Genomic DNA, 26,407 nt, shown 5'->3' on the forward strand with positions numbered 1-26,407 from the left:
GATGATGATATGATGGCCAAACACTGTAATATGGATCAATTAGTTATTTTATTTGATGATATTGGATGTATACATTGTTGACAAGGCAACGAATTTAAGAAACGTGACTGATTAAAACCAGTATCCACCATCGTCCTTTCAGCTTCAAGTGTTTTCCCACATTAAACATGCGCAGTTCGCTCATAAACCATATTATTTTACTGGTAGAGTTATAATGTTTGAGCGGTTGACGACATTTTATGTGTATATTTGATTAGATATATATAATCTATTATATTTTTAACCACAAAGACAGATAGATAGCACAAAGGCAAGCTGAACAATACCTGGTCTCACTAAAACCAAAGACACTAGAAAAAGAGGGACGTGCAACTGTGGTGTTTTCATTGATCTCACGTATGTTGGTGACCGTTAGAAGGATTAAAATAACGGGTTGAAAATCCCGATGTTGGACATCCTGTCGCTATTCAATCCGGCCCTGTCTTTGCAATGACGTCAGGAAAAAGTCCTTGAAATCCCGCGGTAATCCTTGTTTTCACAGCGTGATTATGCAAATGACACACTTATTTACAAAATGGCGTGTTGTATTTTTGTTTTTTTGGAACGTTTTTTTTTTAGTGCGATGATGTATTACTAGTAATGTTGCAATGGAATGGCCGAGCACGATTTACCTCTCAATTGAAAAGATTTTGTTTTTGTCAAAGGTGTACTTAAAGTGTGGGGTGTTAATGGATTGTGACTAAACAGGACACAGTGTGCTTCTAAATGTATGAACTAGATTTTATTAAGCGAAACATGGAGAGAAGTTTTCCTGCTTCTATGTACTTTCGTGTATGCAGATTGTGTATAATTAATCGACATGATTAATGTTATAGTATATTATTATTAACCTTATTCACTAATTGGTACTAATTTTTGTTGTAAAGCACGTCCTTTGTCTTTGCTAAAACCAACATTCTTTTCCACATATGATAGAGGGCGCTGTTTTCACTGCAGTAGAAATTATACAAATCCTGGTTGTCAAGCAGTTCCTAATAACATTAACTAAACTTTGCCATGATTGGTCCGTCAACCAGCCTCACAGTAACTACAAGTCGCATCATTTTTTTTTAATTTAAACCAATACATTTCGCCATATTATATCACGCCGTAGCTCAACTTCGCATTCGATTACACATGGAAACTCCTACACTACAGGCGACTTCGTGTTCAATTTACCGTTAAAACGCATCACATCACGTGTCATTGTGTTTGAGAGTGAGGACAGGTTTACGGTAGGCATTCTGCAAAGGAATAATGGTGAAGCGATGGCCGAAGTAATGAACCTTGGCTTGGGAAGATGAGGAATGTATCATGCAATGACTTCTCAAATTCGATTGCTCACGGGGGAAGCGTAATGCAGTTACATGCCAAATAAAATGTATTGATCATAAAGAAGTATCGGGAACTGAAAAAGGTAATATATAATGCTAGTCGAGGTGTTAGGAGAGTTTACCCTGCTTAGACTCAGTTATTACAACCTTAGGTTCTCTGATATCTAAACCTGTGCGCGTCATTTTGTTGTGTGATTTGTATTCCAAGAATTCCCTATCTCCATGCTGTATTTGGAATTTGTTTCATTCATTGTTTACTATGAGTGGCTACTTTATTTTGCAATGACTTATATTTGCATTTCTGGTTATACAGCAACTTCATAAAAAATAAGCTACTTACATTGACACAATTTATGTACATACATTTAAAAAAAATATTCGTTAAATATGCATACAAAAATATCCAGATATTTGAGAGAAATTGGTGTGATGAGTCTAAAGAAAGAAATTAGTAATAATTTGACAACATAGTAAAAAGTATAAAAATGTTAGTTGACACAATTATTTGAATAATAATGTAATCACTTGCATGCATTTGTGTCGGCTAAATAGAAAAACATTTAGGGCATTGATAAAATAATATATATTAGTGTATTAATTACCGTATTGCTCAAATTCTGTGGTTTTAAACACCGTCGTGGCATAGTGTATTAAAATTGGTTTACAATAAAAACATTTGTATAATTAAAAACATTATAATTGCGACAGTGATGGTGGTGTACAGAACAAACAGGAACGTTCTTCCTCTGGAAGCCTGGAAAAGGAAAAACATAGTAGATGAAATATAACAATCATTGTTATTTTTACGATACACTGACAATATTATACATTATTGTGTTACGCGTTTATTGTAATGTTGTGTGTTCGTCGTCATAGTAATCTGTCAGGGTGTAAACAATGCAACAATGATTCAAATCGACTAGGAAACGCACCGGAGGCCGTGGTTTTTCGTCTGGGTTCAGTCCAGGTTCAGAAATCTTCATTCCGTCTGAAATATTAACAAATCAAAGTCACGGGGATATATATGATAATAAATACATATAGCTTGTGATTTGAACTAAAAACTACGGCAAATGTTCCTCGCTACTGTAAATGGACTCACTCCCCGCTCGCCATAACACATTGCCCCCACAAGAGAGAGCTCGAAAAAGCGTGTATGGAAAGCGAACTTGCAGTTACAAGTTACTAGATGGAAATGCGCAATGCGATTTTCTGACGTCACAAAAAACATGCAAAATAGATTTCTGCACACAAATACAGCCTTGACAACAAGGCAGAAGCCGTGGTTCGATTCATGGGCGAGAACCAGACCGAGACGAGAACTAATTTACAGAACAAAATTTCCGTGACGAGAGCAACAGAAAACAATATATACTATACTGTACATATATAGTACGCACAGTCCACCCACGCCATACCTTTAATGCACTGACAACATTCAAGGACAAGAGCAAGACACGTAACATTTGTGAAACACCATGGCACGATTACGTCCTCATTTGCATATATGTAGCTTGGTATTTGCATGGAAGGTACTAATGGAAGGAGCCACTAACTTTATCCCATGATCGTTTGTCAATGTTTGTTCACAAACATTGGTTCTTGTTAGCTCTTGGCACTTTCTTACAATCAAATATTATGCAAATAGTTGTTCAAATATTTCAGGAAACAACGCTTACCGGGATGGCTACTGTCTGGATTATCCGATTGTCCTGGAATGTATAAAGTACATGTTGCATTAATCTTTCAAAGTCAACTTTTTCCACCTTTTTCATAACTTTTTTAATATTTTCCCGAAAATTGTGAATAAGAACTGTAGTCAATAGAATAATATGTCTAGTTGGTTCAAAATTAACAAGAAAATTGAAGAAACATTTATAAAAAAATGCGCAAAATGTTGCGGGGCAGTGTTTCTTATCTGGTCAGTATTTATACGTCACTGGTGCAGCACAGGGAAAAATTACCATAACGCGATACAATATACTAATATGTTCAATACATGTTACATTTCTACAATAATCGAAAAAAAGGTTGTTTGCAAATAAGACTTAACATCAAAGATTTCACATGTTATGGTACTTTGACGTTGTTCTGAATTTGTAAGTATCGTCTTCATAACCTTCAAAAGTTGAGTGTGCTCTATAGTTGAACTGATGCCTTGAAATTGGAATCGGATGACGAGTTGATATGATAGCACAAACAACGCCGTGTTGATTTATATGGTTGGTGAGAGGGTTTGAAGTGAGGTGTAATTAAGCGAGTGATTGTAACTGTGATGCAGTAGTGTTGTGCGAAACGTGACTAGGAAACTTACTTGGGGTAGATAACTTCGAGTACATTTTGTAAGATAGAAATCCGTCTGCAAAATAAGAACGTGTTTATAACTTTTCAAGTGAAACTTTTTCCTTTACGTTGAAAAACCTGTAGGAATTGTATGCATGACAACCTTGTCACAGAGAAAGATAAACTCCGTTCGGGATGTACGTTATAGGATACAAACACAGATTTGTAATGCAATGTTACTGAGAGACCTGTTTGTGTATTTGAACGGGTGAAACGAATAAAAATGCATATTATCTGTCAGGTATGAGAACGAGTATTTAAGTCGGTTACTATATTCCCAAAGATTTACAGCAGTTTTAGCACCACTATAAAAACTGTCTTTTGCCAGACTTTAAAGTAAATTTAGCTTTCCGAGCACAGAATGCAAAACTTAATTTTAAAAACAAATATACAGCAGACCCATTAGGAGTTTATTATTAAGTCCCAGAATGGCACCAATGGTACAAATCATAGTAAATTATGGGTAATTTATATTGCTGTGTCACCCGACTCAACTCAATTGATGAACTCTCGTTTTTCAAATATGGCAAAAGGAAAATGATACCACGGGATATCTCGTGAGTTTTGAAAAAGAGGTAAATATTCAATCGAAGCGTACTTACCGAACTCCCGATTAACACAGTTGACAAGTTCTAGGCATATTTGCACGCTAAAATGGAATACGATCCAAACGATGAAAACCCATAGGCAGTAGTCTGGCATGCCTAATAGATCGATACCAATGGCGATGTCAACCACTACAATTTAGCAAAGATCATCAAGTATTGTCAGTTTACAATAATGAGCCAAATATTATGCTTAAAAAGTTATTTAGGTAAACATTTCTTTTTTACAAACTGTATCATGTCAGTCACGATTTCAAAAGTGTTCACCGTATTCCTTCACACAGATATTCCACATATAAGGAGATGCCGTCACTATAGCAACCAAGAATACACATTCTGAACCACCTTTTCAAAATTGACAGCGTGACTGCCAGTACTGTATTCTGAACCAATATTTCAAAATTAGAAACGTGACCCTCATCATTGTATTCTGAACCGCTATGTTATCTGGGCATGTTGATGAAAAATAACGTCTTAAATATGAACTTACCGGCTAAAATATGCCCGGATGTACCAACCGACCAATGAGCCCAATTAAAAATTACGCGGCTGCGAAATAAATAAATAAAAACACGTCAACTACTAGTATCGTATTTGGCTCGTCATCAAATTCTACAGTTTGCTCACTAAGCACAGAAAAAAACAAGATCGAAGATAGAGGGGGCAGTACTTACTTAGGCGTGCCAGGCCCAGGTCTGAATAGAGCCATGATTGGATTGATCAGCGCAAGCGCAGTTACGATTATACCAATGACAGCATGCACATTTTCCAACTGAAACAGAGCACATATCCATACTTAGGTAAAGTCATCGTACATTTGAACGTATTTTTCAAGTAACTATCGTATAACTATGGAAGACATGACTCACCCTGAGACTGTTTTGCAGCATATGGTGCGTTGTGTTTTAGTAAACTAAAAACATATGAATTCTAAAATTATGAATGGTTAGGGGACTAAATTAAACGAAACTTACAATAGATGTGACCCATCCTCCGACAGTGATAAATATAGCGATAAATCCGGCGCATGTACAAATCGTGGCACTGACCATGAGGGCGCGATGCACCTGGAAGATAGTGATATAAGTGGGTAGACAATAACTTGTAACAAGTAAATATTAACTGTTGTCGTTAACTATGACAGACGAATGAATGAAAGTTGATATAAAAAAAGGGAAAAGAAATTAAACAACAAGGTAAACAAGTTAATTTCGAAGAAATGCGACAATATTAAAAACTGGGCGTACCTGGAACCATATTGGTTTGCCAAATATCTTTGTATTTGGCCACATGGGTTTGTAGTATCGAGCCAATATGAGAGCACTGCTGGCACAAATCACCCAACCAAGCATCATGAATAGACCTTAATAGACCAAAATAATAGTATGATATGTACGTGAAGGTGTATACAAGTTTAGAGTTGGCGCATATATATCTCTGTTATATATTAGGAAATAAAGACTACATGTGTACGTCGACCAGTCACGTGTACGAAAAGTGTTGGCATTTGTCTACATTAATTAAATTTCCAAAATACTAAGCCAACTTATTCACAGAAACATGGGTTAAGATATACATGTCGTGTGAGACCGGGTCTTGTTGACAACAGGATAGCGCAGCAATTGGCGATGAATGTCAACAACAAAATAAATCAACATACCGTGAATCTTCTTGCCGGGATTCCGGGTGCCAGCACTGACTATTGTCGTCTGCGTTAAATCAATTTTGCTCTTAGATGCGACTGGAATGTCGATATGTTCACCAAGTACATGTATGTCTGACGAAAATGGAATATCATGTTAAAAGTAAGCAGCAGCGTAAATTAATATAAGTAATTACATAAATTAACAACATAAATGCATAATCAAAGATTGTGAAATCAATTAGTAGTTGGGTGTAAAACAAGTCAATTTCTGGACGTCACAATCGTTGAATGCAATATTACGTTGCTAAAACGTTTAAAGTGTAAAAGTACATCCACAGGCCTGACACATAACGGTTTTATTCAGACTCACTATATTGTGCGAGGAAACTCGTGGTAAGTTTGACGGAAAAAGATTTCTCTATTGCTTCCCTAGTTTGCTGTCACAGTAACGTACATGTTTTGCCATTCACATATATTGTGCTCAATAGCCAACAAAATGTGTTTTTGTTTGTTTTGTTTTGTTTTCGCGTATTTGCGCTCGTGTTATCCTTTTACATGTGTATAAATCTAAATATATGCTATAGACACTTGCTATTCGCAAGGTAACGTACATTTCACCACACAAATTAACCACCAAATAATGTTAAATGACGTTAGTTTCTGGAGCAAATTTGGTTGGATACCCAAATTATGACTTGATTGACATTGATCATATTTATGGAGCATACATTTCACTTAACCTTGGGATAGCGATATGTCTACGACTAGTAATAACAAATTGCAATGTCGTAGTAAATTGGTCCCATAAATTAGAAGGTTATGTATTCTTGATTATATCAAAAAAACATTTATTTTTTTCCTTGTAATTAAAATGCTTTTTAAGGGTTGTTTAGTTGCAATGTATTTTGTAATAGTATTATATCATTACTGTGTGTACCGCCAATGAGATACACGAGTTATATAGTATATGTGGCATCAATCTGATTAAAATGTGATGTAATGTACGGGCTTTAATTATTTTGGCTATAAACTTATTTTAATTTTATTTTTTTATTACTTTTGTTATTAATGCCCTTTTATTTTATTTTATTATTTTACTTTGATTTTGTGATTTTTTTTTAATTCCGCCCTACCTACATCTGACCCGATGCCTATGTAACGAGATTTCAACGAGACCCACTATCGACGATTTTAGTCAACGAACCACAGACCTCCTTCTATAGCGCACATGATGACGTCACCGGGCGGAGTCGGGTGGCAAACACACTCAAATAAAATGGCGGATTATACCGACGTTAGCGACCGAGAATAACACGGCTTTTCGGTAAGTTTATCATTGTCAAATGCAACGAAAGTCATTTTTATGTTAATGTTGTGGCTCGAATGGTTCGACTTTAGATCGTTATTTTGCATAGTTATTCTGGGAGTGACGATTTTGTTTCCACCATTTCGACCGAACACCAGTGTCTTTTTCAAGTTCCAGTCGCCAGCCCTGGAGACGGGTGATGTTTTGTTGACGATCGGGCTGTAAATATTCATCAAATTGTATCAACATTTTGTACATTATACAATAACTCTTTATTAAAGTAATTGAGCTGATTTGGACTGGAATAAAATATTGTTTATTGGAACACATCGCAATTGATCAGGAAATATTGTTTTGCTCCAACTTTCTGCGTCGATGCCGTGGGCCGGTGACCGTTATACAATTTAAAATCAGTTTCATTGCATTGTTTACTATAGCTGTTTACAGTGTTCTAATCATTACGATTTACTTATTTTTTTGCTTCCATTCTAGATAATTATGCTCAGTGATGTAAAATTGAAGCGATGACTGAATGAACGAACGAACCTTGGCTGGCGAAGATGTATCTGGAAGTGTACACATTTGTTGAAAGTGAAAAAAATATTCAATGTAATGACAAAAATTGTAAAATGCTGTGGAATTTCTTTTGCAAATAAGAAATATACTAGCAATTTTCTATTAATGGTTTATTCAAGTGGGCAAAATATAATGTACAGAAAGATTGCCCGTAGAGTATCGCTACACTGAAAAGTAAGCAACCGACAGCCTGTATAAAAGGGGGGGCTGTGATTGGCTGTTACTTACGCGAGATTTGAACGGGACTTACATAGGCGTCGGATCAGATGTAGGTAGGGCGGAATTAAAATAAAATCACAAAATCAAAGTAAAGTAAAATAATAAAATAAAAGGGCATTAATAACAAAAGTAATAAAAAATAAAATTAAAATAAGTTTATAGCCAAAATAATTAAAGCCCGTACACTACATCAAATTTTAATCAGATTGATGTGGCATTAGCAATGTCTGGAGCATGGATAGTGCGCGTGTATTAGTTGTTTGGGTTACTTAGATTGCAGATTAGACTAGGGGTTATATCTACCATGCATGGCTTTTGTTATATGACATAGGAGTTGTAGTTAATAATGATGGTATCACTGATTAATGCGACATGACATGATTACCCATCGTTTAACACTACCGATGTGGCAAATATTATAAATAATAATTATTGTATAGTTACTCACCAGATATAGAGATTCTTGGGCCAAAACCAATCAATAGGTAATAACTTGATGTTGTTAAATCATAGAATCTATCTTCTGATCCGGGCATACTGTTGTCCCGAGTGAAGCTACATTCCAATACTCCATTAGAGTATGAAGACGAGAACCCGGATGTCCCAGTCTGAAAAAAAGGCAAGTGTGTAGCTTACACAAATAATGATGATTCCTCCATAATGATGTAGAAAGAATGTGGTACAAGAATGTGAAATAAATCTCGGTCACAAATTGCCGATGAAATCTCGTTGAGAGTGAGAGAGTGTGCGTTCACTGTTCCCCGATATAACAATGGATGACGGGAGCACTATTTCGGGGCAAAAGAAAGTCTTGCAGCTCTCTCGCCTTCAGTGAGATCTCGTCGCAGGTCTATTTGCAATCGTAATCAGACAAAAATTGATAATCGTAGACAATAATTCCAATGGATCGTTCATGTTATTGAACGTTTTACAGTGATAAGGAAGTTGGCTGCATTAAGGAGCTGGCTTACCGTATCCCCCTGTGAGTTTTGCTGTCCTATGTTCAGTGAATGGTCCAAGACAATGCTGGAATCTTGGAGCATGAGGCATCCCCATACGTCATCATCGCCCTGCAATGTTGTAGAATATTTGCAGTTCAAAGCGATATTGTACGAATTAACTACAGCATGGGTTTAGGTAAATATCGGTGAGAACCCGGATGGGAACACGTTAAAGCTGCTGTTTGTGCTGTATATAGATGTATAAATATCATCATGAAAAACAGATCTAGCTCAAGTAAATTCGCAGTCGCCCATCCCACAGCTTCTAAGACAGCGAATAACAATGACAATATTACTGTGTTTTCAAAATTCCAAATTTGTGAATCGCACTAGAATAATTCATGTTTCTTTAATAAACAGCAATTTGAAGTTGTCGGATAATCTGCATAAATAAAAATGGACACACTGAACACAGAATGGAGCATGCGCACAAAGCAAATGCACTACGCATTGTGAATAGATCAACACATAGAATAAATATATGCAAATTACGAACGGTTGAAAATCGCGAATAGAAACAATATTCCGCCCACCCCGTGCTCTGAAAAAGAGCTGCGTACGAATGTGTCGCCAGCGTCGACGGCGTTTCTCAAATCATTCTTACCATTCTCGTATCGTGCGAGAGTGCGAATACCATGTAATCCTCTCCATTCTTAAGTTTGCCGAGAATTCCGAAATCTGTCGTGTCGCCAGTGTCTGATGGCTGCCAGGTGATCAATGCGTCGCATGACGTAGTACAGCCGACTGGGTCCATGTAACACCCTTTTGTGACACCGCATCCAGTGGTGTCTACTGATGTCACCTGGAAGAGAAAACAAACTTCTCATGAATTGAAATTTATTAATTAATTGCAATCTTTCACAGTATCGCATTGTCAAATGGGTTGTCTGAAATTAACTTAACCGGGGGTCCTCAGAGTGAGATTGCCTTCTGGAATCATTTAAGCTAAGTGAGGAAATAAACTGAAAATTAATTCAATATGTTTATTGAATTAGTTTATTGAATTAACCCAGCGTTTTGACTTGAACATCGGGATATTTTGATGGTTTCACAAAATGAGGCAAAAATTAGAACACGTTGTTCACCAAATGCCTGTCGTCAATTATCGTAATTACTCGTTGTTTCCGTGCAACCATAGATTGTATAGAAGATAAACATGCAGCTGGGGTAATTTTTCTCCGTTCAGGCACAGCCTAAAACGGTGACTATTAATTTGGCCTCCGTCTTCCGGATGTTCATCTACGTCTTCAACATTTTCTCAGAAATTCTGCAGCCAGGTATCCTAAATAATGTAACAATCGAATTTTTTTAAAACAATTAATTCTTGCTTCTGTTACTCAACAATTCTAAGCTGTTCCACAAATACTAATCTCAAGAACCACTTATATTGGAATTATTCCTCGTTTTATATTTACATATTCCACGAGTTCAAAAATATCTTTGATAGTTCTTATTTTTAATTATCAACTATTTTTACAGGCAGCAATAATGTTATAAACTGCTTTAATTTCGCAAAAGACGGGCTCGAATTTTCGCTAATTACACGAGGCTGAAAATTGAGGAATTTTGTAAACAGTGAAAAATCAGAGGATCCTTTGACATGTAACAAATGCCATCAAATCTTGCATTGAAAATTAAATAATTTTATAACCTTTGATATTGATTGAATTTTAGTAATATCACTGCACTAAAAGGACTTCAAACAATTACTCTTCCTACTCTATTCAATGGCGGTTATGAGCCGACCTACCCTTATCGATACTGGCTTCCTTGATTATTACTTGCTCAGAAAACTTTGCTTTGTGTTTACAACAGTTTATTAACAGATGTTGCTGTATATACAGTGATTAGATTGTAAATAATAAACCATACTGTGTTACTAAGAAATTGTATTTGTGCTTTGTAAGAATGACTATGTTGCTTAGTGGTGATATTGAAACAAACCCAGGTCCTGTTAATGTACAAAGACCTGAATTAACAAAGGGGTCAAAGAGGATATTAAAAGAACATCAAGGTTCAGATTTATGATTGGAGTTCCTTTAGCAAGTACATGTTTGAAAAAAAAAGTTTTGTTGCACTTGTCTACTCTGGAATTCTGGACAATGGAAATCTGCAGCTATGAGTCAATACTAGATTATGGGAAAATCACTTTATGGTGAGTTGTGCCCTCACAGAGTACATATCGTGGTTATTGCGGTGTATGTGCTATATACAGCCAATCGGATGGTTTGGCAACCAAGTACATTGTTGAGTAAGGACGCAACGGTAGACACCAAATAAAACCAGATTTGCATAACAACATGCTAACATATTTATTCCCTTGAAAGATGACTTTAATAAGAAGGCAAAGACACTATTAAATCAATAGTTATTATACTAGATCAGTGGAAAACATAGAGGATAACGCTGAAACTTGTAAATTAAACCTATGAACCAACTTGTAATTAAGGTAGTAAAGGGGGAAAAGAAACTAGAGGGCGTCAGGAAAAAAAACTAGAAAAAAAAATATTTTTAAAAAATGTCGGATTATGAAACATTATATTATGTACTTTCTTTATCTTTGGACCAAATTTACTGTGCGCGATGCATTTGGTGCGTAATTTCAGTTTATTCCAAAAATCTAGTATAAGTAAATATATCGAAGACCAGTAACATTTCATCTCAGTACTTTTCACCAGAATATTATTGATATATTTTAGCGCCCTTTTCTCTCGGAATATTTTCTAAACTGTAATGGGTTTATACATTCTAAAGGAAACGATCTCTTTTCGGTCATATACCGGTGTAGCGGAGATTAATCTTGATATACAGAACAATTTGAATTTCGTGAAAATTATTTTGATGAATTGTACCTGGATATACGTAGTTGTTTTACCTTGGGAAGGGTACCTGCTTCACGCAAGATCTGTCTATACGTATCTGCTTCATACCCAGTTATTGTTGCGTGTTCGTGTTGTGTCGGGAACCGTGGTACAACTGTAACAGGTATCTGCTTTCACGTTCCCTATACATTACGTGTGAATGGCCTGGCATGACCTCTTTCGGTTTCGTTGAATGGGCAAACGTCATTAATTGTCTTTGTCGCGTGAATTGGTGCATGGCACTACAGCACGACATTGCGTAAAATAATATTACTCCCACTTGATATGGTCGCGTCAACTCGAAAATTTCGCTAATATCTTAGGTGTCGAGTATATTGTTTACTGTGGATCCACACACTGTGAGAAAGTCACTGATAACAGTACACTAAGCCAAGTGCATGTCAGTTAAAGTTACCCGTATTATAGTGAATGTGTATATATGAAAGTATGGTATACGCACATCATACTCACTAGAACTAGATGATTGGACAAGGTAATCAGGGCCACAGACTAGTCATGTAATTTAGTATCAGTGGCGATATGAGCGAACGCCGCGACAACGAAGAACCAAACAAATAACAAATCCCAAACTTACCGTGTTAATACTGCAAGTGAGCACAATGACCCCGATTAAGAACACGCTTATAGACATCTTGAACACCATCAAGTCGCCGAGTTTACTACGAGAAAGACCGTGTTCGCTTTTCGATGACAATCCCGCACTGTCACGAGTCTATAAAAGTGTCAGTGTTGACAGTCGTTCACGCGTTTAGGTGACTAATCCGGGCGCTAAGAAGGGTGGTACATATCGTGTGAGTCACGGTGTAATGTAATGTCACGTGACCTTGAATTGCATCTTCGACTCACGTGATCTTGAGAACAAAATACTTGTGCTAGACGAGCTAAGAGGTTAAAGGGCGGCAGTCGTCGCGTCGCGTTCTGTTCGATATAGGACTCATAGCGACGTATACAGCGCGCGTAAAATACATTGTTTATTTACATGAAATTCGAACACGCACTGCGCGACGACCACCGCTCTTTAAACACGTTAGCTCGTGCTGAAAGAAATGTACGCGAACGCTTTGTATCAGGTATAAAGTACCAACAAAAATGAGCTTCATCTAGACCACCCGGGCCATAGAATGTGGCACTAGGAGTCGTGCCCGGGCTAACGATGTGAGGATGGACGCTTAGCCAACGCTGAGATGAAATGTGCCAACAAAACACCACTGTAATCAATCCACTTGAAAGATTTACTATTATAGTTACATTTTTTCGTTTCCTTTTGTTATTTTCTGACGTTGGGCATTCACATTATTCTCAAGAAAAACTACAGACGGTGATCCTCTGTACTACTACTCCCTATTCTTGCATAGTTAATGCTTTATATTGCATTTATGTGCAAACAAAGTCTACACTGCCGTAGTGTTTGGACTTATCACAGTCCCTCTATCATAGAGGGACTGTGGACTTATATACGTTGCACACATCGCGCTATGACAAATGGGCGTTTTAGTGGCTGACTCATGGGGTCACATAGCTGCAGCTAGGGGTCACAGCGAGAGCCTAACTTGTCAATGTTCTTTCAATTGTAGTTGTAGTTATTGAAAAGAAATGTTTGTTTGGCGTGAACTTGGGTCAGTTGCAGTTGCAGTTGTACTACTTTAGTACAATACATACAAAAAGTTGAACATACAATTTTGATAGTGTTTAACAAACAAAACGTTTGTTTGTATACATATATATTATGACGTTGCCATGGACACAAATATAGTCTTTAACCAATACAGTCAGGAATTGTACCTGTCTTAATAAATGACCTTGTCGACAATGCTAACATTCTAATCAAGTGACCCACAATGCCATACAATTTACTGCTTTCGGGGCCTTGTAATATTGACACTGGACGAAACAACATTCCATGCACAGAGTTCAAAACGAGACGAAACTAACCACGTGTGAATACTAATGTAATGGGCACACACCCAAACAATTCTAACAAAGACTCCTTCGTTTGCCAAACTGTTGATCGAATGAAAAAAACTCGTGTACTTAAGTACTCCAGGAGTTTTCCATTATTTCTGGGGGGTGCAATGGGAGTGGACGGAGGTAGATCAGTCATTCGGCTGATTTGTGTTTTCGTTCATCCTGTAATGTAGATTTTGTTTCATTGTCAGACAAACATATCTTCACCTTACCTCGTGTTCATGCGGAGTTTTCTTTCTAAAATTACTTGCTTTCCATTGAAGCCTAACTCTTACCATTGTCAGCATAGCGAGTACACTGCTGGTATATTTCAACTTAGAATACTCGAAATATAATTTGCAAGAAATTAAAGTATTAAATCCCAATTCATAAAGCCATGATTTTTTTAAAATAAATTATTCATAAACGTTTTATAAATTTCAAATGGCAGACAACTTGAGCTATCACAATGCATTGTGGGCGAATGACGTAATGGTTCAATTAGCGTGGTTTCACGATACCCGTCACGATACTCCCCCTACTACCTGCATGTTCTGTGTATAAACTATAGACTGTCGACAGTTCTCGGGCCTAATAAAGAGTCACTTATTTTCAAACGCCGTAGGTGTGTTTACGAAATGCTGAGGGCGTTACATGCTATAACAGTCTCTAGGGCCTTACGGCCCTGGCGTTGAAACGGCCTATGGCGTTTGAAAATAAGTGACTCTTTATTAGGCCCGAGAACTGTCGACAGTCTATATAAACTACACTATGTAAAATAATTATCTGGGAATGATTCATTTCAAGCGTCTTAAATAAATGTGATGGGGTCTACGTTAAACGTAATTCGGTCATGATTGAGGGAAAGATGTAGAAGGAAATAGGCTTCTCTGGTCAATAGAATCAATCTTATCAATTTGAATGTACCACGAGATACATGTTATAAAGATATTTTATACATTGCCTTAGAAAAAAAACAGTTATGCCTAAGTGGACACGATTGATGGTTTAACGGTCAAACTTGAATACATAGTTCAACATTGCTTATGAATATTCATAAATACATTAATACAACACTTTTTTTTTTATCTTTTTTCATCAATATTTTACTTATGTACACTTACACATTGTGACACACGACGCACACTATTATTGGAAATGACACATAACATCAGTGGGAGACCGTCGGAGATAGGCTTAACCTCAAATGAAAGCGACGTATTTGACAATTCGCCCGGGTCCAAGAAAGTCGTTATCTCGTACCGTATTTCCGGTTTTCGCTTGACAAAACTTGTTTTCAATAGATGGCGCCCTCTGGTGATCCTGACACCCATATTCCTCGCTATGCTTTCAGTGTTGACATTTCGGTGATAGCCGTTAAAAATTGAATGATACACGAATGATACAGAAAATGTTTTATTCAAAATAAAAATGGGAGTAAAAGATTGACAGTTACAGCTATTGCCGCTTTAATTTATGTAATTATTTTCATAGTAGTTTCTGACATAATTTTCACTTTACAGTTACATTCCAATTTGCACGCACCATCTCCTAACCAATATATACTCCATAACATGTCGAGATTGCAGATAGATAATGATGAATTTAAGCGAATCTTCTAAAATTGGGATTTGTAAACAACGTACACTTACTGAGTAAGGCTTTATTTTTTCCTGGGAGTTCAGTTTGTTCCTTTGACACAGGGCACGTTAACAATACAAAGGAAACGACCACGCTAATTTTCCCCCGGCTATTATTTGATTGTCTTTTGCAACTTACCCCAGACGGTCGTAAATGAAGTAGGTGTTTCGTACACGTAACATCTAAAACGTGTATAGAAGCGAGAAGAATGCTGTGCCTTATACATTGAATTTATGGCATGTATAAAATGTACAACTACAGCTGAAATAGAAACAAATATCGACTTCATCAGTAGAGGCCAAATAACAGAGTTGAAACACCTCTATGTTATAACACGTACTACCAATGCACCCGAGATGCATATATAATGATTAATACAAATATAACAAATTATATCTTAAAATATAAAACCATCTTCGCTGAAATTCCCAAATAAGAATGTCTAGTCTCTCAATGATACTTCCACTATCAAATACACTACGACAGCAACAGTAAACACGATGTAAATACAGAGTACAGTGGTCCGCAACACGGAATTCTGAAATGAACAAAAGAAGCAGGGTGTGAAACAGAAAAAAAAACACAGCGAGTTTACAATGACAAGGTTTGACGACTAACAAGAGTCAAGTGTCCGCATGAAGCAACCTGATCAGTGATCGTCGAACTTAGAAAGTGGAAATGGCTATCCAGATCGCATACGTGTAGAACCTAAAAGACCATTGGCTCTGGAATGCGTGGTAATCGACCCAATTGTATGCTCATTCAAAGTAGGTTAACACGCACGAGTTAAGGATGTCCATACTATTTGTGCTTTAGCGACTCCGAGTCCATATTGGGCTACATAAGCAAATAAATACTTACCAATCCTATGGTGTGATGATTATATATTTATATGCGTAATTGAGTATTTGAAGACACTGCTAGCTACGAACGAGGATGAACACGATGGTAGATTTGATAACTTACTCGAACATAAATATCGCTAGACACTGTAACATATTTAATGTGTTTACTTACATGCGGTGGTGGTTGTTTTTTAACTGTACCCATTCCGTAGTTGTCATATGGGTCAATGTTTGATTCCTGGGTATTTACAGACTGCATTTCAACTCCAGTTTGATTCATTGGCTCTGTGAAAAATAGGTCGTATTCAGATAATCTAGTGGGGGGGTTGCCGTAATGATGGACAGATGCACGCTATTAAGGTCGTGTTTACACAACCACTCTTCTGAACAAAACCACAATAGGATTTCCTGTAAATGTCGCCCCTATCAATGTATCGCTTATGTGACGAACATTTTCGCTGATGAGTGAAGTCGACATCGTTTAAAGCACGGAAATCGTGTTCAAAGCTGTGTTTGTCTTCATTGACGACTAAAATCATATATTTATATATTTTTACGGTGACGATTTGAATACTCTTGCTGAAAACATTCAAAGCAACAATAACTTAACAATAACAATAAAGGGGTCAAGAACCACCTTCAATTTCCCCTCATAATATATGAGAGTATGGGAATGTTGTTGGGCCGTGCTCCCTCGAGAGAACTAGCAAACTTGTGTGTACGGTCGGACTCACCTTGCTGTCTTTTTATTGCATCCGCTTCTGCTTTAGCTACAAATAGCAAATAATAAAAAAAATCACTACTAGTATATATCTGCCTTAAGCATATATGTATGATTCAAGTTGTAATATTTGAAATACATATGAACAGTAGCTATGAATAATTAAATTTGAATATTAATTCTGTCTGGGACAATTCTCATATTTTGCACAAAAAATGTTACACACAATTCCAATTTAAATGTACTTTGGGAGATTCTATTTTCTCGTCTAAATATACTGGTCTCTATGCAATGTCAACAGCACTAGCTGCAAGCCAGGTATGCATAAGATTTGTGTACGATTCGTAGATGCCCGTACATCTCATGAAAATTCACTTACTGCTAGCATCTGATTTGACTGCAGAATACATCTTGTATGACGTGAAGGCGGCTGGAATAGATTGGAATAATTCATAAAATAAACCCTTGGACGCCATTTTGTTTTTCGTACAGCTACATATTAAATTATATTAATGTTTGTAACGCTGTAGGCTAGATAGCCGTCTCAGTTTCTCTTTGTCTGCCGTTGTTTTATATCTACGACCAAATAACTACAGACATGTCACTGAAAATCCACCCTCTCCCGCCATCGCGTTTAGTGTTTTACTGATCATTGTATTTTGAGCAGAGAACCCGATGATGGGAGAGAAACAAACACGTGACGCGAGGATACCAATATTTTTTGGGACTATTTCAACGAATAAACTGTAAAACATGTCTTTTTCGCGCGAGCATGTCTTTTTCGCGAATTTAGCGAGAGAACTGATTCGCTAATTCAAGATGTCGCTAATGACTTTATTATCAATTCAAAATGGCCGCCAAACAAAGAATCAGCAATGACAAGAGAGATTCGCTAAATCAACATTTTACCACAATTCGCTAAATTTGCATGCCGCTTTTTCAACATGTTTTACTGTAATACCACTGACTACACACTGCTTGATGAACATAATGATGGATTTGATAACGAACCCAGACAAAAAATATGTAGCATTTAGTTTCAATCCATAGTTGAAATGTTATTTACTCTCGAATTAAATATTTGCATATACTTTTTTGTTTTTGACTTGTTTTATTTTTTTTTTAGAAAAGTTTCTATTTTTTGTTTTATTTTTTAGATTGTAGTTTGTTTGTTTTTAATTTCTTTCTGTAAGACCCTTTTTATCCTTTCCTAAGGATTTTATGCGTCTAATAAAAAAATATCAAAATATACAAACAGCCAACATGACATGACGCGCGGTTATCGTGTTCGTGATATAAAAGCTGCGTGCCAAGGTTCATTTAAATACAGCTAGTTGTTCTTGAGATATCAGCTTGAGTAGAACATGAGTTGACACAGATACCACAGAAACCGAAAACAACGCCGCCCGTGAACCTGAATTGCGGAAGTGCATCATTTTCAAGCTCTTATAATCATATTTAGATTTCTTTCATTATCTCCCCTATAAAAACACAATCTTATCTAAAGTGCCCCCTTTGTCAGCTCCAGGTACTACTTATAATACTTACTTGATTCGTTGTTGACGCAGTTCAATATTTCGTAAAACATTCCTACAAGGATATGACAGAGCACCCAAAATAGCAACACCCACGTGGCATATCTTGGTACTCTCACGTACTTCGATCCGAGAAATGTGTTGACGACTGTGAACCAAACAAACGGCCCAGATAATAAAACAATCTAAAATGATCACTGTATACTGTTTTGAATTTAATGTCGATGATATCGACTATCGATTCACGCTAATTGTGTAACATTTAAAACTGTGCTTAAATCTAACGTCTCATTTAAAAAGACATGATTGTACCGCCAATAAATTCACATTTTCTACAAGTAACGCCCTCTCGCGACGGAGCTATTTAATGGCGTCAACATGACGTAGAGTGAGCGTCGTTCCAAGCGAGAAATGAGTTTCATTGTAGTTCCTCGATCACAATAAAGAAAATATCCTATCAATTGACGAAAACCTGTATAAAAAAACAGCGGAGACGCCATGAACTACTGTCCCGTCACTGTTTACGTCACAGAGTTTTTTTAGTCGCTAGAGGGCGCACTGGTAGAAAAGTTGTTGGCAAAATCCACACGCTTGGTGAGTCACTTTAGGCAATGAAATTATTTTCACAGTCAAATGTAATTGTGTCATTTTATCTCGTCTTATAAATACCTTTCTGCATATACATTAACAAGATTATAGTTTGGAATATCTTACCTGCCAGTATATGCGTTGTTGTGCCAATAGCCCAATGGGCCCAGGAAAACATCCATCGTCTGTAAACATGAAATATACACATATGTATATCGACTTCTTGGTGTATATCACATAACAATAAAAGCTGATGAATCTCCGACATACATACTTTGGATTACTTTGTGCAAATTTTAGAACTATGTGCAAACAAAATAGACAAAAGCAAATGCCATGTTCACCGCAGAGGGCGATAGAGTAAAGTATAGCGGTGTACTTACTTGGAATGTTTGGGATCACATCTGAAAATTGCAAGAATTGGGTTAATAATTCCAAGCGATACGACTATACAACCAATAATAGCATGGATGTGCTCCGGCTAAAATTAAAAAAAACATATTTGAATATTTAAAGTCATAAGTAAACGATGGGGATGCAATTACTGATTTTCGCATTTTTTGTGATTTTTGTGTTAGAGAGGAAACTAAAAAAAGACTTACGTCATCAATGTACTCGTATTTCACCCAGCCGCCATTAACGACAAATATTAGGATAAAAGCAGCGATACACAGAATGAGAGCTATAATCATGAGAATTCGATGAAACTGAAAAGAAACAAATCAAAAGGTGAACTTATTGTTCTGTTCTGTTAGGTTAACATACATCACTTTTGAAACGTTGGTACGTTGGTGGCGTCATACATTCCCACTGCATAAATACATTGTACTTGTAAACACGCGACCCAAAGTTATTGGGGAACCAGAATTGGAATTGCACATTACAGAGTGTGGCATAGTAGGAGTGTGTACTCTGAATTGGTGTAGGCAAGCCTTACTAGGTTTCGATTGTATATAGCGCCACCAATGGCTGTTCCCGGCTCCATGTATCAACATTCCTATGCGGCGAGCTTCTGTAAAAACAACAACAAAGTTTCGTAGGAGGAAATGCTAGTATTAACAACTTACCGTAAACCATACTTTCTGTCCAAGTACTTCTGTATTTGGCCACATGTGTTTGAAGTACCTCGCCAATATCAAGGCGACGCTGGCAAATCCGATCCATGCTGTAATCATCAGGGCGCCTAGTATAATGGATTGAATTAATCAAGGTAAATACGTCAAGTATAGTGGGGGCTAGGTCAAAGTCAAATGCAAATTATTTAAGTATTGCTGCATCACCTTTTTTTTTTACTTTATTAGGAGCAATTGCTGTTACAATGAATTGCGTAGCCGGAAAAGGTCGCTTGAGTTGCACCCTTCGAGGTGCTCCAAACCCAACACATTAGTGGAGTCTGATGCCGTTCGGCCGGCGAAGGCGCCACACACGCCTACATGGCAGGCTGTGAATTACGCTGCCACGACAAAATGCGACGTCGATACACTGTAATAACCCGTGATATCGGACATAAATATATTCTTGGTACGTACCATGTGTCTTGTACGAGCCAGGCGTCCTCTCTTTCCCATACGATACGGTGATTTGATTGAATTCTATCATATCTCTTGATACAAGGGGTTCTCTGCCATGCTGACCTAATTTCTCTTTTCTCGCATATACACTATCTGTAGTTGGAAGATGGGGTTGAACTTAGTTAATGCGAAGTCTCATGTAATGTATGTACACCTGATCTCCATACATTTGGCTAACCCGAAAATGTGATATTTGTCATGGAACATTCCGGGTCCTGAAGCGTCTAGGATGACTGGTATTTTTAAAATCGAATACTCCCAGTAAACATTAGCGTTCCTAACCCGAACAAATAAATAGGGCCCTCTAACGATGGCAACGAAATGGCGTAGGTGTGTAAAAGCGAAGAAGAGGGAATGGACACTTTTGTTTCGGCTGTGAAGTGATTTGACATCAAGTCTCACAAACAAACAAAAACATCGACAGAACAAACAAATCAACAGAATAGAAAAACTGTGAACGTTTCTTCTTTCGCCGACTACACCACAGAAGCAGTTCGTAGCTACTAGAGGGCGCGCTTATAGAGTGATAGTTGACGACTTTCTCGGAAGTAGCGAGACTGGGGTGCAAAAATACTCCTACTTTGTCATGGCTGAAAATACAAACATGTCAGTTTGCTGATAGTCGATAGAAGGGAACTTTATTTTTGTAACATCGATTGGTGCACCCAGAAGCCCAATATCACGCATACAAGTTCACGCTACACCCCAAAATGACATGTGCGCGCATGCGAAACGCTGTATCTTCAACTTCCGGGAAAGTCGTCAATCAGTGATAGAATTGTTTTTTTAAGTATGTGAATTGGCACAGAAAATAATTCGCAAAAAAGATAAGAAGTCAGATATTAAAGCATCTAGACTCGTATCTCTGTAAACAAAGCATAATGTATGAATTATAACTAAAGATACGCCCCCCCCCCCCGTGCGAACTCGAGGTGAACTAGTCACGTGATGGTCACGGCTTATAAACCATGAGCGCGTAGCCGTCACGCGAACACGATTTAACTGATTCGTACCACCGTGACAGCTGTCGCCAATGGAAAGTTTTGACCAATTAGATTGTTGTTTTGAACACACGTAGCTTAATTTGTCAATTTGTTGATGTTTCAATATTTTGATCTCGTATACCAAACCATGCCATAACCAGGTTAAAGCGCGGTGTTTCATGTAAATAAAATTGTATTTTACACGCGTTGTATACGTCGCTATGAGTCCCATGTCGAACAGGACGCGGCGCGACGACTGCCGCCCTTTAAGGGAATTCTAGAACGGCTATTGGCCATTTCAAAACAGCCGTGCTAGTACTTACGAATACACAATAGACGGGGGTTCAAAACAACACACCGAGGAAGCTGTGATTGTAGGACGATCCTTTCTCCTTGTCAAGATTTTAGAATTTTATTTTTATGTTTTCTCTGATACCTTACCTCCTGGTCCCGGAGCACTTGGGCCAAATGCGGTTATCATATAATACGGCCCATCACGCAGGTCAAAAAATTGGTCGTGAGATTCTATGGAGTTCAGGCGGTCAAATGTACATTCCATTAGTCCGTTCCAGTAAGTATACTGGAAATTGCGTGCCCCAGTCTGCAATTACACAAAACAAAATTAATTATTAAAATATTATAATTATTAGACACAGGAGTAGCCGAGCTGTTTAACCACAGGGACTGTGGTTAAACATAGCATATTGTCATAATCTCGATACTCGAATGATGTATATTTCGGAGAATGACTTATAATTACTAGACACGGTGGCAGATATAATAGAACAACTCAGAATATTGTAATATATGCCCGTTGCATCACATTTATGGGACTGTAAACACTGACCAGTAAATATACAACAGAGTACAAAATGGAGTGACTGTTTCATGTAGATGTAATGTACACGCTATTTTTTCCTCGGTTGTAAACACGAGCTAAATATAGGGTGAAATCTAGCCCCTTCACCGTTCATATAGAACATGCCTTTCTCTTTGCCACTTACCTGGTCCAATTGTTGGTTCCTGTGATCGTACCTGTTGAAAGAATGATCGAGTACGACGCTTCTATTCTCCAATTCCATACATGCCCAAACATCAGTATCGTCCTGCAAAATGTTCGGCAAATGACGTGTTCATGTAACTAAATGTGTGCTGGCATAGAATATGTGCGTACAGATCTTTTGCGCAAAGTGATTCAAGTTTTACCTACAAACGCCCCCTACGGTATAAACAGGAGTATGCAGTGGCGCTTCTGTGATGTGAATGGTGATTCAGACACCGGTGATGGTGTCGATATATTATCTTGCTCGACCATAGTCCGTCAATAAAACATACTGATTTTTTTAAATGTACTTTATCACAGATCGAAAGCGACTAGCCATATAGAACTATTTATTTGATCAATGTGCGTGACTATTACGTCATAGAACAGCTCGAGGGTGCAACTTTCATAAGAAATGTAAATTGAGATCAGCGAGAAAATAGTCACCGATTTATTAAAAATCTTTGTCGTAGGTCGTGAGCAACCCCTCCCCTTTCTGATCAGATATTCACGTTGAAATGACAGTAGCAGATTATACATAAATACAAAATACTAATGAAGTCCAAAATATATATTTACAAAAAATAAATTAAATTAAATCACTGTGAAATTAAAGAAAGAAACCATGATGAAAATTCCTTTTTATATGTAGTGCATTACAGATTGTAATACATAAGTGTCTGTTGAGCGTAATAGAGATTGAAATTTGAAATAATTCGAATGCACAATGAATTGATAAGGTGGTGTGCCCTCAGCACACGCAAGAGGGAAATGAAATTCATCTTCCAAAGCTACTAAATTACACATTTTACAAAATCCGGCAGTGTTTTCAACTGTGATAAATATATTGATAAAGAAGTCACAATTTAAAAATAACTATTTTTCAGTCTTCAATCCGCTTTTAAAACGTATATATGTGCGTAGTTTTGGTTTATTACACGCGTTCTCCTGTCACTGATGGCGGCAGACATCTTAAACACAAAATATAAACTTTGAAATGAACACGTTTTTGTTCCTTTTGTGACCTTCCTTCGGAAGATTAGGATAAAAATACCCAAACTGACTCAAATTTTGTCTGTTGGATTCAAAATTAGGGTTCATGTCCTGAAATATTAACAAGTATAAGAAAAAAGTGCTGAAAAATTTGGGCAAGGAAGTCTGGAGGTAAAAAGGTTTAAATGTGAAATTTAACCGCGTGCTGCGCGGTGATTCGTGACACGTTGCAATCCATGAGAATAAAATACGTCTTACCATTTCTTTGTCACGTGATAGTCCAAAACCAACCCAGTCTTCATGTTGCCAGGTTTTCCCCCATATTCCGAATGAGGTGGCTGGTTCGCCGTAAAAAGTGTGCGTATCTTCCCACGTGATCAATACGTCACAGTCAGGTGTCTTGCAGTACGGGGGGTCATGAAAGCAGCTCTTTGTAACACCGCATTTATCGCTATCTACTAGCGCCGTAACCGTGAACTACAAAAAGAAACTATACTGTCATGAATCGTTCACTATCTCGTGTCGGGTCCGAGACAAAAAATGTAAAGGTATAGTTATACACTAGACTTTTTGACGAAAATGGCCGCCCAGATCTCATTGTGAGCGAGAGCCACGTGACTTGTTTTTACTCAGTGTTTCAAATACCCTGATTACAATAGTTACCTAACCTAATAAAACGTGTCTCCCTATTTGGCCGAAGATAAACAGCTTATTTATTATTAAATATATTCCACAACGATCTTAGTTTATAAATACACAAGTATGCAATCTACGAGCACTGTATTTCCCTGAAAAGTAGTAGACTGCCACCCAGACACTGACTTTCATCGAGAGTGAATGCTAACTAAACATAGACCCTTGAGAAGAGGCCATGGTATCTGCTTGACCAAGATGGAACATTACTAATTTATTAAATGCTCCTTTTTATGTAAAACAGCTCCAAACAGTATGCTAATTAAATTCATTTCTTTAGTTAGTTACTCAGCCTGGTTATGTAAATGTTTGGTGAACTATTTACCAGGTTTTCGAATATGAACTAACTCGTTTTTCTCCTGTCAACAGTGCAGTGACCTTACCTGTGTGGCAGCACATATGATCACGACCAGATCCAGTGTTATTTTTCGCCATGCATGCATCTAACGACAAGGTGAAAACAATTAATATCTAATTAGCAATGTAAAATAAAAACTATAACGGAATAGAACAACTCAGTGCGTGCGAAACATAGAATGGTACATGTTGTAGGGCACACGTGTCGTAATATCTCAACTTGCGTTGTATACATCATCTGTTCACAAACAAAATATTTCACTTTTACTGCTGGCACCTCGTAATGGAACAAAAGAATGTTGACACATATCGTTAATGTTTGGTAAAATATTCAAATGAGAGAGTCCTTGTATGGTATATTTCATTACAAGGGGCCTTATATAGCATGGCATTCAAATGAGAGTGTTTTTATATGGCATTCAAATAGACGGAAGGGTATTTATATGGTATAGTAACCAAATGAAAGTGTCATTATATGGTATGATATTCAAATTAAAGGGGTCTTAGATTGCATGGTATTCAAATAAGAGTGTCATTATATGGTATGATACTCAAATGAAGTGCCTATTCATGGTGGCCATGGGTCGACTTCACTGAACTGCTCTCCCTATGGGCGAAATTATTGCAGGGATTTCGGGTTAGTAATACCATAGACCCTATGGTAATAATTTCATCTTATACATTCACTAGTTCTCTGGAATATCACATAAATAAATATAAACACCTCACTTCTATCGTGAATATTTAACTGGAACCCAGCGACTAGACCGTGTGGCAGATGAAGTAGTTCACAAGTTTACCTTGTGTAAACAGCAACGATAAAATGTTGACTTTAAATTGGTGACTGCCACAGATCATACAACCTGAACTTTGACCTCATAATATTCTTTCTTTTGAAATTTATTTAAATATGTAGACTACTTATTACAGTGACAGAAATCCTTTAAACAAATCTGCTTACAAAATACAATATAATGTATATTTGCAATTTTCATAGCAAATGACGTATGAATTCAAAAAAATATGCGTTTGATTTTCTGGCGGGAAAATAATAAAGACATTCCACAGTATGCAAATTAGGGACGAACGTAACATGCATGCTCGGGAATCATACTGATTTGTTGAACGAAATTCTAGAGTTCAATGATTTTCCGACACACTTAGTTTGTTTGTTTGTTTTTCGTATTAATTCACTCCAGGTGTGTTGTACTCACACAGCCAGTCTTCAACTGATTTATTAAAAATACGCCACCCGCCCTTACTATATTGATATAATTCGCTTCACTGTGCAGCCCGCCAACAACTTAGCACGGCCCTATGAGAGTGATTTACCACTGAGAGTTAACCGTGAGAGAATGGGACACTATGCACACATGTGATTACGGAAATAAAGGACATAATTTCCTCGTCAACTTAAAATAACTTACCCTGTTCAATGATAAAAAGACACAATTTACAGTGTCGACGTCAAATCGGCTGAATTATGAATCCTTTGTCACACAAGACAATTCCAGAGCTGCCGGAGAAGTATACCTCCTATTGCA

The 26,407-nt window shown here is 37.3% G+C and overlaps 2 protein-coding genes across 2 annotated transcripts; both read right to left on the minus strand.

The window, feature by feature from the left end:
• Nucleotides 1–1,644: 1,644 nt before the first annotated feature.
• On the minus strand, nucleotides 1,645–12,769 carry LOC100370941 (ferric reductase 1-like). The gene is made up of 14 exons (XM_002731652.4): nucleotides 12,525–12,769; nucleotides 9,673–9,870; nucleotides 9,039–9,137; nucleotides 8,516–8,675; nucleotides 5,982–6,098; nucleotides 5,569–5,684; nucleotides 5,296–5,388; nucleotides 4,996–5,093; nucleotides 4,812–4,870; nucleotides 4,319–4,453; nucleotides 3,688–3,732; nucleotides 3,053–3,085; nucleotides 2,306–2,361; nucleotides 1,645–2,127 (listed from the first exon to the last, which is right to left on the minus strand). The coding sequence occupies exons 1-14, from the start codon at nucleotides 12,591–12,593 to the stop codon at nucleotides 2,035–2,037; spliced, it is 1,371 nt and encodes a 456-aa protein (XP_002731698.1). The 5' UTR covers nucleotides 12,594–12,769; the 3' UTR covers nucleotides 1,645–2,034.
• A 2,525-nt stretch (nucleotides 12,770–15,294) lies between these two features.
• Nucleotides 15,295–25,141, minus strand: LOC102801107 (ferric reductase 1-like). The gene is made up of 14 exons (XM_006812574.3): nucleotides 24,890–25,141; nucleotides 24,072–24,290; nucleotides 22,783–22,884; nucleotides 22,220–22,379; nucleotides 20,754–20,888; nucleotides 20,292–20,407; nucleotides 19,827–19,931; nucleotides 19,608–19,705; nucleotides 19,351–19,409; nucleotides 18,650–18,784; nucleotides 17,481–17,531; nucleotides 17,115–17,150; nucleotides 16,553–16,665; nucleotides 15,295–16,073 (listed from the first exon to the last, which is right to left on the minus strand). Exons 1-14 carry the CDS (start codon nucleotides 24,947–24,949, stop codon nucleotides 15,978–15,980), a joined length of 1,485 nt encoding a protein of 494 aa, XP_006812637.1. The 5' UTR covers nucleotides 24,950–25,141; the 3' UTR covers nucleotides 15,295–15,977.
• Between the last annotated feature and the right edge of the window lie 1,266 nt (nucleotides 25,142–26,407).

The sequence above is a fragment of the Saccoglossus kowalevskii genome, chromosome 17 (genome assembly GCF_978046115.1).
Source record: "Saccoglossus kowalevskii chromosome 17, keSacKowa6.1, whole genome shotgun sequence".
NCBI lineage: Eukaryota > Metazoa > Hemichordata > Enteropneusta > Harrimaniidae > Saccoglossus > Saccoglossus kowalevskii.